Here is a 19,668-nt window from a genome sequence, read left to right as displayed (position 1 = left end):
CCCGAGGTTGCCGGTTTTGAGATACTGTACCTGTACAAACATTCCAACGTAAGATAGACTCATAGACGTTTACAGCAAAGAAGGAGGCTGTTTGGCCCATCGTAGTCCATGCCAGTCAACAAAGATCTGACTACACTAATCCCATTTTCCAGTGCTTGGCCCATAGCCCTGGAGGCTATGGCAATGCAAGTGAATATCTAAATGTTACAAGAGTTTCTGACTCAACCGCCCTTTCAGGCAGAGAGTTCCAGACTCCACCTTCTGGGTGAAAAGATTTCTCCTCAACTCCCCTCTTATTTTTCTACCTCTTACCTTAAATCTATGCCCCCTGGTTATTGACCCCTCTACTAATGGGAAAAATGCCTTCCTATCCACCCTGTCTGTGCCCCTCATAATCTTATACATCTCTATCAGGTCCCCTCTCAACCTTTGCTGCTCCAAGGAAAACAACCTCAGCCTATCCAATCTTTCCTCATAGCTCAGATCGTCCAGCCGAGGCAGCACCCTGGTAAATCTTCTCTGCACTCTCTCCAGTACAGTCACAACCTTCCTATAATTTGGTGACCAGAACTGCACACAGTACTCCAGTTGTGGCCTAACCAGCGTTTTATACAGTTCCAACATAACCTCCCTGCTCTTGTATTCTGTCCCTTGGCTAATAAAAGCAGGTATCCCTTTTGTCTTCTTAACCGCCTGATCCACCTGCCCTGCTACCTTCAGGGATCTGGATATGCATACCAAGATCCCTCTGATCTTCAGTACTTTCCAGGTTTCCACCATTCATAGTGTAATCCCTTGCCTTGTCAGCCCTCCACACTTTTACAGGTTGAATTCCATTTGCCACTGCTCTTTGCCACTGCTCTGCCCACCTGACCAGTCCATTGATATCCTCTTGCAGTTTACAGCTATCCTCCTCACTATTTACCCCTTACCAATTTTTGTGTCATCCACAAACTTCTTAATCATACCCCCTACATTTAAGTCCACATCATTTATGTATACCACAAACAGCAAGTGCCCCAGCACTGAGCCCTGTGGAACCCCACTGGAAACAGACTTCCAGTTGCAGAAACATCCCTCTACCATCACCCTTTGCTTCCTGCCTCTCAGCCAATTTTGGATCCAATGTGCTACTTTGCCTTGGATCCCATGGGCTCTTACTTTCTTGACCAGCCTGCCATGAGGGACCTTATCAAAAGCCTTGCTAAAGTCCATGTAGACCACCTCCCCCAGAAACGGTCCCAATGCCGAGGAATCTAAAGCCCTCCCTCCTGCACCATCTCTCCAGCCATGCATTCATCTGTTCTATCCTTCTGTTCCTCTACTCACTACTGTGTGGCACTGGGATTAATCCGGAGATTACTACTTTTGAAGTCCTGACTTTCAATTTCCTACCTAACCCCTAAAGTCTGCTTGCAGGACCTCATTTCTCTTTCTTCCTATGTCATTGGTCCCAATATGGACTAGAACCTCTGGCTGTTCACCCTCCCCCTTCAGAATGCCCTGCAGTCATTCCGTGACATCCTTGACTCTGGCAACATACCACCATGGAGTCATGTCTATGGCTGCAGAAGCGCCTGTCTGCTCCCCTCACTAATGAATCCCCTACCTATATTGCCCTTTCACACTTCTTCCAACCCCCTGAGCAGTTGGACCACCCACAGTGCCATGGCCTTGGCTCTGGTTGGCCTCTCACTGTTTTCCAAGACCGAAAAATGGTTTGCAAGTGAGATGCACTCAGGGGATGCCCTCACTACCTGCCTGGTCCCCTTCTTCTGTCTGGCGGTCACACTCCCCTTGCTGCTTGCACTTCCTTAAGCTGTGGGCTGACCATGTCTTGAAACATGCTATCCACAAACCTCTCAGCCTCATGAATGCACTGTAGTGCCCCCAGCTGCCGCTCAAGCTCCAAAACCCGGAGCTCAAGCTGCTGCAGTTGGAGACACCTCCTGCACTCGTGGTCATCCAGACCGCCAGGAGCGCCTAGGATTTCCCACATAGTGCGGGATTTGCAAATCACGGGACTGAGCTCCCCAGGCATACCTTAATTATATAGAATATGGACCCTTGCTTGTATTTTACCCTTACACCTACTTGAGTCTTGCTGTTTTAACCCCTCTCTCCCAAAGTCTCGCTGTTTTAACCTCTCTGTCCTGAAGTTAAACTGAAGGCCTCGCTGCTCTCTGCGCTCTTTTCAAACTGAAGTCTCTCCCACTCTTTGCGTCCTTTTCAAAATGTTCAAGATTGACATTATACTTTTTGGGACAATTTTGCTTTCATAAGCCACTTGTTCAATTCCATGCCATTCACTGTGATCAATAAGGTTGTGCATTCAAATCTGATAAACATAGCAAAATCTGAGCCTGAACCACAAGAGGCAGGGATGCCTTTCCCTCCTTCCCCATCAAGGTGATCCATCTGACATGTGTAAAACTTTGCAGCAAAGAAGAATTCTTTCTATGGTAATAAGAACTGATCTTTGATTGCTTTGATGTTGAATATATTGAATTAATAGAGATGTGATCTACATTTCTAATACTGCAAAGAAAAAGCTCAGCATTGGAATGGATATGGCAATGTGCAAAATTTTGAATGAGTGTTGTATTGCAGGAGATGCCAACCTGATGAAATGTTAAATTGAAGTGCAATATTTATTTTAGTGGTTCAGATGAATTTTAAAGATCCAATGACACTATTTGAAGAGCAGTCAGTTCTCGTGTTCAGATCAAAATTCCTCCAACGAACTTTCTGGAAAAAAACAGTTTAATTACACATTAATTTTATTGTTTGTAGGATTTTATTGAAAATGAAATGGCTGCTAAATTTGCTGGCATAATAGTTATTGCAGTTCAAAGTCATTCATTGTTACTTGAAGTGTTTTGGATGAAATAAGGTACTAAAAAATTAAGTCTTTTAACTGTAGTTATTTTGGGCTCAGAATTAATGTGCCACACCTTATTGTCTCATTACAGGATGGAGGGAGCTTTTGTGGGAACTTTGTGACATTTGTTCAGGACAGATGAGTTGGTGTTCTAGTGGGTTAAGTGTACCGAAGGTGCACAATGTGATGTTGTGTTGGTTAGACTCAGTGGTTTGTCCCTTGGCAAATTACTGATTTAAATAAAATGTTTGCTTTCATATAACATATCACATAAAAACATTGTGAATTGGTTCACGTGATAACTTACATTTGAAGTGCAGTGACTGTTATGTCAACAGACAGGGTAGCAATATTTGAACACAAGGCCTCTTTAATGAGAATGAGATGAATGACCAAGTAAAATATTTTTGGAGAGGTTGGTTGAGGATGGGATGTTAACCAGATACTTGTAGAATTCTTTGCTCCTTTGGAATAGTTCTCCAGGATTTTTAACACTCATCTTGATCTGACCAGGCGGACTGAATCTTGGATTTACAGTAGTTTTGACAGCTTAGCACCTTTGATACTGTGCTTGGGCATCAGTGTAGATTATTTGTTGAAGTCCTTGTGTTGGTCTACAATTTTCTGACCTAGAAGTGAAAGCACTACCAAGCCAACTAAGCTGTAATAGAACCACCAACGAAGGAGGGAAATTTGGAATGACGATTCAAGTTGGGCAGGTCTCCCATACTTAGTCATAAGTTTAACATCATAGGCAACTACCTGGGAGTTGATAGTGCAGAGCCCTTTGGTTGAAGAATGACTCATAGTGCGGAGGAGCTGAAAGAAGAGTCAGGGAAAAAAAAAATACAGCATTAGAGGCAGGAGACTCAAATATAAACTAATTTTAGATTCATAGAAACATTTTAACAAGTTTTTATATTTGCGTTTAGACCTTCACATATACAGCCACTTTTTGTTGTAAATTTGCAAATCAGTGAATGTTGCAGTAAGAGCTTGTGTTACTCAATCCACTCATGTCTCTGTTGAATTTTGTTGCAGATCAGCTCCTACTTTAGCAGTATAATTGCCGAAAAGTTGCGGTGTAATACATTCCCAGATACCGGCAAAAGAAAACCTCAGGTTAATCAAAAGGACAGTTTCTGGCTTGTCACAGCTCGTTCCCAACCTTCAATACATAACTGGTTTACTGATCTGTCTGGAACCAAACCATTAACCCAGCTTGCAAAGAAGGTAAGTTTCTTTTGATCCACATTTTTTCCATACTAAGCTTATAAGGATGTAATTGTCTCATAATAATCAAATTTTCATCTACCAGCTCCCCCAATGGTATAAGTTTAATTGCAGTCCCATAACAATGCTCAGTTTTGTGTTGTAAGGTAGATCAGCGGTTGGAATATAACCAAATTATAGTACCTTTATCTAACTGCTAATAAAATTCAGTTTTGTAATTGTGACACTAAACCAATCATTGACACTTTTTTCTTGTAACTCCCTTTATACAATCTATTTTCCTGCACATGCACACAATAGAATGGTGTCTGCAGGCTTCTGTCTCAATCAGAACATTTAATTCAGCAGCTTTATTTTTAGACAAATTTGATGCTGATGAGCACACTAAGCTTAGTGTTTTTAATCACTGGAATGGGATAGGAGAATGGCCTGTTGAATCTTATCCCTGCATCAGCCAGTACCTATTCAGCTGCTTTGAAGAGTGCCGACATAATATGGACCATAGAGTGCATTAGAACTGGAGGGAGAAAAAGCAGGCAGACTTAGCTTGTACAGTTTGCTGTTGGCAAGGATTTAAGGTCACAGAAATCAGAAAGGATAGAGAACTTGTTCATGCAGCAAACATAGAATGAAACAGCCCAGAAGGAGGCCATTCAACCCACCTTGCTTGTGCCAGCTCTTTGGTGGAGCTGCCCAGCAATTAAACCACTCTACAGCTCCTTCAGACTGTAAGTTTTTTCCCTTCAATTATTTATCCACTCCTCTTTTGAATGTTACTATTGATTCTGCCTCCTCCATCCTTTCATGTAGCGCATTCCAGAATACAACAAATTGCCGAAGGGGGGTAAAAATTCCTCATGTCTCCTCTGGTTGTTTAGCTGTCATCTTAAATTTGTGTATCCTGGTTAAAAATGCTTCTGCCACTGGAAACAGTTTCTCTTTAGGTACTCCATTAAAATTGATAAGAGGTGTTCAAAATCTCTTCCATCTTCTCTGCTCTTAAGACTGTTCGCCCCAGCTTCTCCAGTCTCTCCACATAAATGAAGCCCCTTGGACGGGATGACTATTTTTAGGGCTGTCGATCTTTTAAGTACCTCTGCTTTATCTATTTTTATTCTATCCATGATAACTACTGTTTCCTCCTTTACTGCTATGTTGACAGCATCTTCTCGATTGAATTCAGATGCAAATTATTCACTTGGCAACTCAGCCATGCTGTCTACATCTGCAAGAAGGTCTCATTTTTGGTCCTGTCTTGCTTTGACTACTCCTTTACCACATATGTTTATAAAAGACTTTTGTGTTCCCTTTTATAATTTCTGCTAATCTATTCTCGTTTTCTCTTAGTCTTTCTTATTCCCTTTTTTAGATCTTCACCCTGTTTTCTATATTTAGCTTGATTTCTACCATATTAACCTTGCAATTCTCATAAGCTTTCTTTATCTGTCTCATTTTAACCAGTATATCTTTGGTTGTCCTGTGGGTTCTAGCTTTGGATGTCCTTTCTTTCCCCTTCATGGGGATATGTCTACTCTATACCTGAGTCATCTCCATTTTGAAGGCCTCGCATTGTACAATTACTGTTCTGCCTACCAATTTTTTATCCCAACCCATCAATTTTCAACTCACTGTAATTAGACTTCCTCCAATTAAGTATTTTTACACCTGTTGTACTTTGTCCTTCTCCATAACTGAACTAAACCTAATGATATTATGATCACTGTTCCTCAAATGCTCTCCCACTGAAATATGCTCCGCCTTTCCCACTTTATTCTCTAGAACTAGATCAAATACTGATCTCTGCCTCACTGGACTGAAAACACACATTTTAGGAATTTCTCCTCCACTTTGCCCTTTACACTTATTTGGACAATCCTGATTTGGACAATCGAAGTTACCCCATTATCATTACCCTGTAGTTCATGCATCATTCTGTAATTTGCCTGCAAGCTTGTTTTTCTGTCACTCATCTCCTGACCTCACTACAGCCTTGGTTCAAACATGGACAAAAGAACAAAGAATAAAAAAAAATACAGCACAGGAACAGGCCCTTCGGCCCTCCAAGCCTGCGCTGATCATATTGCCTGTCAAACTAAAACATTTTGCACTTCCGGGGTCCGTATCCCTCTATTTCCATCCTATTCATGTATTTGTCAAGCTGCCTCTTAAACACCGCTATCGTACCTGCTTCCACCACCTCCTCTGGAAGCGAGTTCCAGACACTCACTTCCCCATGCATAAAAAACTTGTCCCTCACATCTCCTCTGAAGTTTTCTCCTCTCACCATAAATCTATGTCCCCTAGTAATTGACTCTTCCACCCTGGGAAAAAGCTTCTGACTATCTACTCTGTCCATGCCACTCATAATTTTGTAAACCTCTATCAAGTTGCTCCTCAATCTCTGTCGCTCTAGTGAGAACAATCTGAATTTATCCAACCTCTCCTCATAGCTGAACTCCAGATGTGAAGTGAGAGTGACCACCCTTGACGTCAAGGTAGCATTTGACTGAGTGTAGAATCAAGGCGCCCTAACAAAGCTGGAGTCAATGGGAATCAGGGAGAAGGCTCACTGCTGGTTGGAGTCATACCAAGCAGAAAGGAAGATGGTTGTGGTTGTTGGAAGTCAATCATCTCAGTTCCAGGACATCTCTACAGGAGTCCCTCCGTGTAGTGTCCTCAGCCCAACCACCTTCAGCTGCTTCAGCAATGACCTTCCTTCCATCATAAGGTAAAAAGTGGGGATGTTGGCTGCTGATTGCACAATTTTCAGCACCATTCACAACTCCTCAGATACTGAAACAGTCTGTGTCCAAATGCAGCAAGACCTGGACAGTATCGAGGCTGGGGCTGACAAGTGGCAAGTAACGTTTGTGCCACACAAGCGCCAGGCAATGACCATCTTCAACAAGGGAGAGTCTAATCAGCGCCCCTTGACGTTCAAAGGCATTATCATTGCTGAATCCCCCACTATCAACATTCTGGGGGTTATCATTGACCAAAAACTGAACTGGACTAATCATATAAATACGGTAGCTACAAGAGCAGGTCAGAGGCTAGGAATCCTGCAATAAGTAACTCACCACCTCAGTCCCCAAAGTCTATCCATAATCTACAAGGCACAAATCAGGAATATGATAGGGTACTCTTCACTTGCCTGGATGAGTGCAACTCCTACAACACTCAAAAAGCTTGACACCATTCAGGACAAAGCAGCCTACTTAATTGGCGCCCCATCCGCAAGCATTCAGTCTCTCCACCACTGACGCACAGTGGCAGCAGTGTGTACCATCTACAGGATGCACTGCAGGAACTCACCAAGGTTCTTGAGACAGCACCTTCCAAACCCATGACCGCTACCATCTAGAAGTACAAGGGCAGCAGACAAATGGAGCATCACCGCTTGGAAGTTCCTCTCCAAGCTGCTCACCATCCTAACTTGCAAATGTATCGCCGGCCCTTCATTGTCACTGGGTCAGAATCCTGGAACTCCCCCCACATCTCTCTCTCTACTCCCCTCCCTAACAGCACTGTGGGTGTAACTGCACCACATGGGCTGCAGCGGTTCAAGAAGGCAGCTCACCAACACCTTCCCAGTAAATGCTGGCCTAACCTGTGACGCACACATCCCATGAATGAATAAAGAAAACATTCCCACTATTTGGTGGTCTCTAGCATACACACCCAGTAGCATCACAGCTCCTCTACTATGTGTCTATAAAGAAAAACAAGCTTATGGGTAAGTAACATCTGCTAGGTATTAAAATTTAAATAACACTTTATCAGAAGCTTGGAGGGAAAGTTAAGAGAATTTCCACATGGTTGGTCTGAGACTGCCAAAGAGATCTCTCCTTTCTTCCAAACAGGTCCTGTGACTGATATCACTCAACATTTTCACTCAAAGTAGACAGGTTGATGGCTGAGAAAACCTGCAAAATACCATAAGAGCATTCTGTAAACAACAATGTGACTAAAATTGAAACTTAATGGGGCTTTCCTTCCTACCCGAGGGATATTAAAATTCTTACATATCGCAAGGAGTTTTTCTTAGTTGTCACAGTTATTTCCTATGAATGTCATGCACAGGGCTGAATTTTGCCATTGTGGCTGGTCCCACTGTCGGGGCCAAAAGCAGGAAGCCACCCTGCATTGGCCGGCACAGGTACCAGGGAAGGCATATTCCCAGCGCCATCCCAATTAAGGACAGTAGCCTCAGCAGTGCTATTGCTAGTAGTGAACATTGCAACTGTGAGGAGAAAGCTCCTTAGTGGCTGAGGCTCCCTCAAAAAGTGAGGTTGGGAGACACTGGGACCAAGCAGGTGAGACTCTGCATTTGGGATGGGGTGTGGGTTTGGGTGTTGCGGGGCAGGAAGGTGTGGTGGGTGGCGTTAGGAACAGGCAGTGCTGTTACTGTAGGGGCAGCCATTGTTGCCAGGAGCCCTTTCTTTGGCTATGGAGTGCCCAAATACGAGGACACCTGCCTCCCTGAGCCCACTGGGAGGCTGCCAAGTTTCACTGGTGGGCTTTTCACACAGTGGCAGGCTCCCCCGATGTGGGTAAAGTGCCCGCAGAGGCTGCAAGTAACCCTTAATTAGCCTACGCAGGTGGCACATCTACCAATCTTCCTGTTGCTAGCAAAATGAAATGGCATCAAGAAGATGTCAGGCACATTCCCAGCACCTAAGCCATTTTGCCGGCCCTCTCGCCTCCCTGCCTATCGCTCAAAACCTGGTAAATTTGTGGCCATAGTTCCTGTAATTAAAATACCCATCATATTTTGTTGATACTGTAATAAAACAGCATATTCCCTGACTTGCCATGAGCAGTTCCATGGTAATCTGCCAGTCAGTCAATGATATATTATAAATCTTAATGTCCATGAACACTTCCGGTCTACAAATTGCTAACTTTTTCCTCTGCTACAGAATAACTGCTAGGCCCCAACTAACTCTACTTCCCAAATTACTCTAAACTTTGCTATTTAATTCAGATTTCCTTTGTGCCGATTTGTATGCATGTTTTGACTGCCCCTATGGACCATTACTTTTAAACCCCTGCCCCCTCCTACTCCTTTGTTCTCCAACCTCTCTTGGGCCTTCTCTCCTGTTGCTCTGTCATGCCATCTTTCTTTTATCCCCTTTTGGGTACTTTGCCTCCTCGAATCCCATTTACGATTATCTCTATTCTTTTTCTACTCTCCTGCTGCATTTCCAGGCTTGAATTCCCATTGGCTAACCTATAGCTGTGTTCTTTGGCCCTTTGTGTTTCCTGAAGGGTCTATTAAGGCATCCGTCACCACCTCCTTATGAGCAGCAACCCCAAATGACTCATCTCCTCCTCTTGCCAACTTTCCACCTCAGATAACCTTGCCAGCCTTCCTTCTTGTCCCGCTCACTCCACCACAGATCCTTAGGCCTCTGCCAGTGGATCAACAATCACTGCGCCTCTCTGCTAATACCCTTGCTCTCCATGACCTTATTATGAACCATTCCAGTGACCTCATGTTTTAAGTGAAGTTGGCTTGCAGTGGTGACATTTTTTCTATTACTGGAGTCTCTCTATCTGTACTTTCTACCACTTGCACCACTCAAACTGCCACTGTGGCATTGTGGTCCTTTATTACCAGTGATACCTTGATCTAACTGATCTCTTCTAGCACCTTCTCATCCAAGCATTTAATCATCTCACTTTCTCTCTGTTCAGTGGAAATATAGAATCATATAATGGTTACATGACAGCAAGAGGCCATTCAGTCCATCAATTCCATGCAAGAGCAACTCAGCTAGTTCCATACCCCTATCTGTCCCCCAAACGACTGGTTGATACTGGGTCAGTTAAAATTTTCTAAATTGAAATCGCAGTTTTTTTTTATTGGGTAAGGTATCAAGAGACAAGGAGTGAAAATGGATAAATATAATTGAATTATAATGTAGCCATGATCTAATTAAACGGAGGAACAAGCTTAAGGGGCTGAATGACCTACTCTTGTTCCTAAGTTAAATAAAAACAAAAGGGGCTGGAAATATTCAGCAGGTCTTGCAGCATGTGTGGAGAGAGAAATAGAGTTAAGGTTTCAGATCGATGACCTTTCATCTGTTCCAAAGTGGCCCCTGTCACCCACATTTCCTACCCCAGCTCCACCCTACTTCCTTCTGCTTGCACTGCTGGGAAAATCTCACTCCACCACACCCCCGCCCTGCCCCAGCCTCTTTAACAATTGCATTTTCACTTAACTTTCTAGCTTTTGCCCTCCGTTCACTATGATATTTCTGTACTGCTGAGCTGCTTAAGCGCTCCTTCATCTCCTTCTTTAGTGCTGTTCTCTCCAGTAAAATCCTTACTTTCTGATCCTGGTAAATCCATTAGTATAACCCCATCTTCACTTCTTCAAGTCCAAGGGGGGCATACTGAACATATCTGGCGGGTCATTCATCGCCACTTCTGGCTGGGTCATATGCATTTGGTCCATGTTCTCTTCTATCAAATCCACATCTCATTCCCGAATGATCCTGGAAAACCAATGTAACTCCCAACTGTCTGCAGTTTCGAAAAAGAATCAAATTGTACTTGAAATGTTAACTCTGTTCCTTTCTCCACAGATGCTGCCCCACTTGGTGGATTTTTTCAGCACCTTCTGTTTTTATTTCAGATCTGCATCCATAGCATTTTGCTTTTATAACTTCCAGGTCCTTTTCTCCACTACAAACCATCGCATTACATCCCTGTCTCCTGCACCTCCAACAACAAATACGAGGAGATCATGTACTCCTAAGGTTGAGATCAACTGTTCAGTTGCTGCATCCCTCTTTCCCCTATCCACCAGCCAAACCTCTCCCAAGGTGGAGTCTAGTCCTGAACCTATGGCATTTTCAAATTGTTTTCCCTATATCCACCCTTGACCTCTTTGAACTGTCTTGTCCATGTAACTTACTTTCTAATTTTTTCACCATGTTCATACTAACATTCTGACCACCCAACAATGCATCTTGGGGCCTCATGCTGAATTTCTCCCCCTTCCTTTCAAACCCACCTTGTCACCCCCTCCTCAAAATATCCCTTCCTGGACTTTTTCTCTCTGAAAACCACCACCCCATCTCTAACCTGCCACTCATTTTTTTATATGGTCATATTTCAATTTGTTTGAAATCTCATGAATTAAAGATTTACCTAACTTTATCTGTTTTTTTACATTCTTCAGGTGCCGATATTTAGTAAAAAGGAAGAAGTGTTTGGATACCTAGCCAAATACTCAGTGCCAGTAATGAGAGCTGCTTGGCTGATAAAAATGACATGTGCCTATTATGCTGCTATCACTGAAACAAAGATGAAGAAACGCCACGTCATAGACCCATGTATAGGTAGGGTTAACAAAAAAAGTGTTTTGTAGGTTTGCAGTATGAATAAACATGTTTGATAGGTTGGATTCTGCCTTTCGTACCCAGAATAAAATTTTGTTGGTAAGAGCTTTTGAAGAAAAATTGTTTTGATTTCATATTAGAAGCTCAGCATGGTGGAGATGCGACCTGCACTCCATTAATCTGTATATTAGCAGTTCAAGGGTAAGTTAATTTCTTCACGGTAATTTATTTCCTCCACTCCTCTCTTGAAGGCAGCTTCATCTTTCTGAGGTATTTTCTCCTTTGGTACCTTGCTTGAGCAGCCATTATTCACAGTGAGTGTTGATGCATTCTTCACTTATAATTATGCGCTTACTTTCCAGATCAACTGTACCACCCATTTGACCTTTCTGATCCGCATAGTTCAAATACCTTTGGGGGAAGCTATTTTGATTATGAAATTCCCCAATCCAAGTCAAAAAAAATTACCATGGATCACGGTGCATAAGCCAGCCTTTGAAGCTTGCAGAAATTCTTCCAGAAACGGGGATCGATATATGCTGAGTATAAAATGTGAACTGCTGGTGTGGGTGGTTGTCATTTTGAAATGTGAACAAAAAAGCATAATACTGGTGATTCATATTAAATGAATGTGGCATGGTTTATTGAGTGAATTAATTGTGCAAAGATACCTTCAACCACAATCAAAGCATTTTAGGCTGTCAAATTTATTGTCTTTAGTGTCTGCCGTAAAGCGTTCATTGAATTCATTCTGACTTTGGCTATGACATCATCAGAAGGATCCCATCCTGGATCAGATGTGGTGCTTTCACTTTCAGAATCATCCTTCAACAACAAATCATCTTCCTCTCCATTCACGGAATTGGATATTCCTCAATTTTGAATGATCTGACGACACTTGGTACATGAATAGCATCCCATGATTTGATAATGAAACCACACAAAACATCAACTGGGGCAGCATACTTCCATTCTTTGTGAAGGCTTTTTCTCTGTCAACGATCCACCTATTCCATTTGGTGCGAACATGATCCTTGAAAGGCTTGAAAGGCATGTATCCAAAGGTTGAGCTACAGACGTTAGGCCCCCAGGTATAATTGCAATGTGGGTGTTATTTCTTCGCAGGCGACTCTTGATCTCATTGGTTATATGGGATCTGAACAAATAAGCTGCATTTTTTACATAGGCCGACAGGACACCTATTCTACATGTTATCAATCTATAACTTCACTCCATCCTTGTCCATTCAACCATTGTCATAGATATGCACAAAAGACTCCTTGACGTTTGACATGGCTTTACCTTTGAAAATGACTATAGGCTTTAATTTTGTTTCTTTGGCCATGTAGGCTAATACCACTGAATCTTGTCTCTTCATGTCTAATCCTCTTCACTAGAACCGTTTTCGAACTTTTCTACTCCAACAGGTGCTGGGCATATCAAAGCTCATGGGCGTTTCATCCATGTTGCTGGTGTGACTGAATGGGTACTTGTGTTTTTGTCACTGTCTGATGAATTGATGGAAGTTGGTAATTTTGGCATCAAGGTCTTTTGGTGGTCTCTGAGCAATCTTGGTCTTCTGCCACAGCACTGATTATTTCTGAAATTTTTGCTGGGCTTAGGGTTTGATTTGACTCACTTAAATTTGCGTATGCGTGTTGCATTTCTGGTGATGATGTAACCATTTCAACGATTTTTGAGGACCCATTCCAGTACATTCTTAAGATCAGATCAATGGCAGGTCCCTTTTCTGATGGCTCATTTAGCCTTGGGCACCTTCAGGGCAGATTCCTTCCATCCTTGCACCAGCTTTTCACTAACACCAAATTTTCTTGCAGCACAATATTTGATGAGTTAGTTAACAGCTTCTTACTTCATTCATTCCCAGTGGCTGGAAGACTTGTTTTTGTTCTTTATTTGCCATGCCATGCACAGTCTGCTCTATGTGGGTGTGTCTTATACTCCTGTACATTTTCTTTGCAACTATGTGCCTCCTCAATTGCATGTGCCAACTTACAGTATAAGGTTAAAAAAAACATGCATTCCTGGGGTGAAAAATTGAAGCCAACTACTTATACAAGTTAAGCATTTCATAATTGAAAAGGGGGTGTCGACCATGGTGCCAAAAATATGGGGCTGTATGCTGGGTTGATTTGTATGCCATGATCTACAGTACTGCCATTGTCCTGTACCTGTGGAATCCTTAATGTTGAGTCTTCCACCATGCAAATAGCTGCTTGAGTGGCTCAAAGCTTGACTGAGGACCGGGGCAAACCATGATGTTCCAAACATTGCATGTTAAGATTGCTACACTCTGCTTTCTTTTTAAGAAAAGCTTTACCTTTTCCTCCTCCATAGAGCTGTAAAGACAGGCACGTGGCATGCTGCCTGGTATGGTTGCTGTAAATGGGAAAAGATCGAATTCTTCCTGATTGGGAAAGCCAAATTTACCTTTAAAACTGTCCTTCAGAAATCCAGCATCGTTTTGACCTTTGAATATAAAGATGATAATGCTTACAGTAAGCTATGGAGCTTTTAAACAAAGGAATGCTTCACAGTTAGGTATAAATGGGTAGCTGAGCTTAAATGTTTTAATTGAACTGAAACATGGGAGTGCAATGCTTTACTCCAGTTGAGATTTCTTCATCTGAGAATGTTTTGAAGCATCAAGAAATTAAAAGAAAAAAAGTATTTGTTTAGCAGTGGTCAAATGTGCAGAGTACAATTTATTGCATTATCATTGGTACATTTTGTTTCTTTAAAAACATCTATGTATGTTTGAATATATACCTGTAAAATTCGTAGGTAGCTCAATGGTGATAGGCTATTTTTTAAGCTTCTTGTTAGGTTTTCATGCCTATTCTTGTCATTCCAATGATTTATGATGTAAGTTTTAATGTCATGATCAGTTATGTAACAGATAGCATGAGTTATTTTGCAGCAGACCTGCTTCCAGCTCCACAGCTGAAACCCTGGAGCGTGTATTGACAATTTTACAATTACAATTGGTGTACTTTTTTAAAGTTTTTTTGGGACCAAAAAAAAATTACATTCCTTTGCCAATGTTATGAAAATTTCAGTTGGGAAACGAGACTAGGCTGGGGGAACTCTGACTTTGAGTTTGCCTTCTTCCTCTTGTCAGGTCTCTACTCAGATGTTGTCATTTCAAGGTGCAGTGCATGGATTGATGAATATTCTGCATCTTTTGGGCGCAATTCTATTCCTGACTTTAATAGACTTAAGAAATGCCAAGATAAGAATCTTGCAGCACTGATCTTCATTAATTTCCTCCTGTAGAGTGGACTCAAATCATCACAAAGTACCTTTGGGAACAGCTACAGAAGATTGCTGAGTCTTATCGACTGATGTCTACGCAGAATTGTGGGACCCCAGTACAGTCCACAGTCCCTGAAGTAGAGCAGGCCATGAAACAGTGGGAATATAATGAAAAACTGGCTCTTTACATGTTTCAGGTAATATGTGAACATTGTATATGTATAAGTAAAGTCACTGAGAGAACTTTGTAAGTTTTATTTAGCAGGACAGCAGTAATAATTGGAAATGAGAATGGTGTAAAAGTTACGGCAATAAGATTTATGTTTGTTTATATAATATAATGAAAGACTGCCTTCCATCTCAAAGGTCATGGAGTTCAAATCCTACCATGGCAAGCTGTGTAATTGAATTCAATAAATCTGGTATTTTAGGGGTTAGTGCCAGGAAACAAAAGACAATGAAAATTACGATATTAACATAGGCCAGGATTTCCCGGTCAGTGAGCGGGGGGTGGGGCCCACTCGCCGACATGTAAAATGATGCAGGATGACGTCAGGCAGACCTCCCGACGTCACCCCGCCTCATTTCAATTTTCAGGTAGGAGGGGGCTCAGCAGAATCAGCTGTGCGCCAGCCAAGTCATTAAAGTAATTAGTGGACCTGCTCGTCCAACCTTCAGGTTGGCGGGCAGGCCGGGAGCCCTGGCGGGCATTAGAAAAAACGTGAAACCTCATCCACGGGTAGGATGAGGTTTTATGTAGGTTTTAAAAAATGTAATAAAAGTGTCTTTGAAAGTGATGAACATGTCCCAACTCATGTGACAGTGTAACATGAGGGAACATGTCAGGGAAATTTTTTTTTTCTATTTTTAAGATTTTTTTTATTGTGGAGCCGATCTCCATGAGGCAGCGCTTAGCCTCAGGGAGAAGAGTGCGCTCTTTCGTGCGCATGGGTGAAAGAGCGCACTCTTGGCTCAGGGAATCCCCCCCCGCCCGCACAGGGAGCGCATAGCGCTTCCTGGTGGATGTCACGCTGGGCGGGCCTTAATTGGCCTGCTCCTAAACTTCCCCCCCTGAAGGGGGGATAATTTTGCCCATAAAAACTGAACTTGTTCACTAGTGTTCTGGAGGGTAAGGAACTGGCCATCACCACCTGGTCTGGCCTATATGTAACTCTAGCCCACAATGTGTGGACAATTCTTCATGCCTTTTTAAAGGGGTTATCAAGCCACTCAATAATTTTGGGAAGATAGCGATTTGCAGTGAATGCAGCTGTTTTAGCAGTGCCCACAGTCCCAATTTTCTATTAAAAAGAAGTTAGATCATATGCTCTAGCACTGGAGGAGGGCCTTAATTTCACAACCTTTTGACTTTAACACCTGTTCTGTTAAATGAAGCAAGCTGACCTGGGTATAAGTATGAAGTGGAAAAGATTAATTTGTATACCTCTGATTTTCTCGCTTTGGCTGCAGGATGGAATGCTGGACAGACACGAATTCCTGACCTGGGTCCTTGAATGCTTTGAGAAGATTCGGCCAGGGGAGGATGAACTTCTTAAGTTGTTGCTCCCACTAATGTTACAGGTGGGTAAATTCCTGTATGCATCTGCAGCACTTGGCAGTTAGAACCTATTATTTATTAAAAGAAATTCAAATAACAAACTGGTAGCTGAAATGTCAAGCTTTTATTTCTGTGCAAGGATTATTAGCATGCTATCACAAGGCTTATTCAATTTACAGCTACCACTACAATACAGGGAATTGATATTTAACCCAATGTGTTTTAACGTATCAGTATATTTCTTGTGTGATACTCACTCCTAGTTTGCCACCTCAAATAGCTTAACCGCCAGGATTATGCAGCTCTAGGCGGAAGATAAAATCTATACTTATATGATTGGGTATTCCATAATTCAACAATTGCAACATGAAAATTTTAAGTACCCAACATTAGCCTGAAATCCCAGTGACAATGCTATTAATACCGTTGCGTTTATCAGTGTACAAATGTTAGTGTAGCTCTATTGTGTTATGTCACTATATGTTCTTCTGTGTAGATCTAGTAACTGGGATGTTAACATCCAGTACGGTTTGTGACTTTGTAACTTCCTTGTTTTTCTGCCCTTGTGTAGTACTCTGGAGAGTTTGTGCAATCTGCATACCTGTCGAGACGCTTGGCTTACTTCTGTACCCGACGTCTCTCCATGCTGCTTGGGGATAGTGGTAGCAATGCAGTAACAGGAGGACACCAGTCCCATGTGATGACAGCACCCACTGGAAATGCCTTGCCTCCAACTCCAACACCACCCACCAATGGGGCTAACCAGCCTCAATCTCCGTTCATGGATTTTTATATTTGTCCGCAGCATCGCCCGGTTGTGTTTGGATTAAGTTGCATGCTTCAGGTAGGTCCACAATGAAGTCTTCTTTATCTTGCCTTTAATTGGGCTATTGCCAAAAAGCCATTATCTTTTTCATTAGAAGAAAATTCCAAATGAAACAAAATAAGCTTTATCAGTGGATAGAAAAAGATGATTTCTCATTAAACTGCATAATGGTATTTTGTGACGTTTTCATTCATTATTTCATGGGAAATGGGTGTCGCTGGCAAGGCCAGCATTTGTTGCCAATCTGTAATTGCCCATGAGAAGGTGATGATGAGCCATTGCCTTGAACTGCTGCAGTCCATGTGGTGTAGGTATAGATTTTGATTCAGCGACAGTGAAGGTGAAGTTCCAAGCCAGGATGGTGTATGGCTTGGAGGGGAAGTTTGCAGGTGGTGGTATTCCCATGCATCTGCTGCCCTTGTCCTTCTAGGTGTTAGAGGGTGCGGGTTTTCAAGGTGCTGTTGAATGAGGCTTGACAAGTTGCTGCAGTGCATGTTGTAGATGGTACACAGCTGCCACTGGTGATGGAGGGACTGAAGGTGGCGGATGAGGTAACATTCAAACAAGCTGCTTTGTTCAGTTGCACTTATCCAGGCAAGTGGGCAGAATTCCATCACATTCCTGACTTGTACCTTGTGGACAGGCTTTTGGGTATCAGGAGGCGAGTTACTGCCCGCAGAATTCCCTGTCTCTGACCTGTTCTTGTAGCTGCAGTATTTATACGGCTAGTCCAATTTAGTTTCTTGTTAGTGGCAACCCCCAGGATGTTGCTCGTGGGGTTTCATTGAACAGGCTTGTCCAATCTTTTCACGTGAGGGGCCACATTTTAATTTTTTTCTTACTCAAGGGGCCAATGAGCAAATTTTGGAAAGATAAGATAAAAGCAAAAAACTGCGGATGCTGGAAATCCAAAAGAAAAACAAAAATAAAAATACCTGGAAAAACTCAGCAGGTCTGACAGCATCTGCGGAGAGGAAAACAGTTTAACGTTTCGAGTCCGTATGACTCTTCAACAGAACTAAGGAAAAATAGAAGAGTGGTGAAATATAAGCTGGTTTAAGGGGGGTGGGACAAGTAGAGCTGGATAGAGGGCAAGTGATAGTTGGAGATTGCCAAAAGACGTCATAAACAAAAGGACAAAGAGGTGTTGATGGTGGTGATATTAGCTAAGAAATGTGCTAATAGGTGACATTAAGGGTAGAAATGAGGATGAGCAAGTTACAGATAGCCCTTGTGGGGGTGGGGTAAGGGGAAGGGATCGAAATAGGCTAAAAGAATGGATGGAAATACATTTAAAAATAATGGAAATAGGTGGGAAAAGAAAAATCTATATAAATTATTGGAAAAAAGGGGGATCAGAAAGGGGGTGGGAATGGAGGAGGGAGTTCATGATCTAAAGTTGAACTCAATATTCAGTCCGGAAGGCTGTAAAGTGGCTAGTCGGAAGATGAGGTGCTGTTCCTCAGTTTGCGTTGAGCTTCAATGGAACATTGCAGCCGGCCAAGGACGGACATGTGGGCATGAGAGCAGGGTGGAGTGTTGAAATGGCAAGTGACAGGGAGGTCTGGGTCATGCTTGCAGACAGACCGAAGGTGTTCCGTAAAACGGTCACCCAGTCTGCGTTTGGACTCTCCAATGTAGAGAAAACCGCGTTGGGAGCAATGAATGCAGTATACTAAATTGAGGGAAGTGCAAGTGAAATGCTGCTTCACTTGGAAGGAGTGTTTGGGCCCTTGGACGGTGAGGAGAGGGGAAGTAAAGTGGCAGGTGTTGCCCCTTCTGCGGTTGCATGGGTAGGTGCCGTGGGAGGGGGTTGAGGTGTAGGGGGTGATGGAGGAGTGGACCAAGGTGTCCCGGAGGGAACGATCCCTGCGGAATGCTGCCAGGGAGGGTGAAGGGAAGATGTGTTTGGTGGTGGCATTATGCTGGAGTTGGCAGAAATAATGGAGGATGATCCTTTGAATGTGGAGGCTGGTGGGGTGATAAGTGAGGACAAGGGGGACCCTATCATGTTTCTGGGAGGGAGAGGAAGGTGTGAGGGCGGATGCGCAGGAGATGGGCCGGACACGGTTGAGGGCCCTGTCAACCACCGTGGGTGGAAAACCTCGGTTAAGGAAGAAGGAAGACATGTCAGAGGAACTGTTTTTGAAAGTGGCATCATCCGAACAGATGCGACGGAGGCAAAGGAACTGAGAGAATGGGATGGAGTCCTTACAGGAAGCGGGGTGTGAGGAGCTATAGTCAAGGTAGCTGTGGGAGTCGGTAGGCTGGTAATGAATATTGATGGACAGTCTATCACCAGATATTGAGACAGAGAGGTCAAGGAAGGGAAGGGAAGTGTCAGAGATGGACCATGTGAAAATGATGGAGGGGTGGAAATTGGAAGCAAAATTAATACATTTTTTCAGGTCCAGATGAGAGCATGAAGCAGCACCGAAGATGTACCGGAGGAAGAGTTGTGGGAGGGGGCTAGAGTAGAACTGGAGCAAGGAATGTTCCACATGCCCCATAAAGAGACAGGCATAACTGGGGCCCATGC

The 19,668-nt window shown here is 43.0% G+C and overlaps 1 protein-coding gene across 8 annotated transcripts in view; it reads left to right on the top strand.

Moving 5' to 3' along the window:
* med12 (mediator complex subunit 12) overlaps positions 1-19,668 on the top strand; it is a 205,234-nt gene that overhangs the window by 19,192 nt on the left and 166,374 nt on the right. For 6 of the 8 annotated variants that reach the window (XM_041195243.1, XM_041195237.1, XM_041195238.1 and 3 more), the window contains exons 3-7: positions 3,923-4,114; positions 11,310-11,469; positions 14,767-14,942; positions 16,216-16,326; positions 16,875-17,147. In XM_041195243.1, the coding sequence (XP_041051177.1) occupies positions 3,923-4,114; positions 11,310-11,469; positions 14,767-14,942; positions 16,216-16,326; positions 16,875-17,147 (912 nt within the window). Of the gene's footprint in view, positions 1-3,922; positions 4,115-11,309; positions 11,470-12,376; positions 12,520-14,590; positions 14,640-14,766; positions 14,943-16,215; positions 16,327-16,874; positions 17,148-19,668 lie in introns of those variants that run through there. The other 2 variants (XM_041195241.1, XM_041195240.1) reach the window with 2 other exon arrangements.

Source organism: Carcharodon carcharias, chromosome 9 (assembly GCF_017639515.1).
Source record: "Carcharodon carcharias isolate sCarCar2 chromosome 9, sCarCar2.pri, whole genome shotgun sequence".
Classification (NCBI taxonomy): Eukaryota; Metazoa; Chordata; class Chondrichthyes; order Lamniformes; family Lamnidae; genus Carcharodon; species Carcharodon carcharias.
This window is presented reverse-complemented; position numbering and strand designations above follow the sequence as displayed.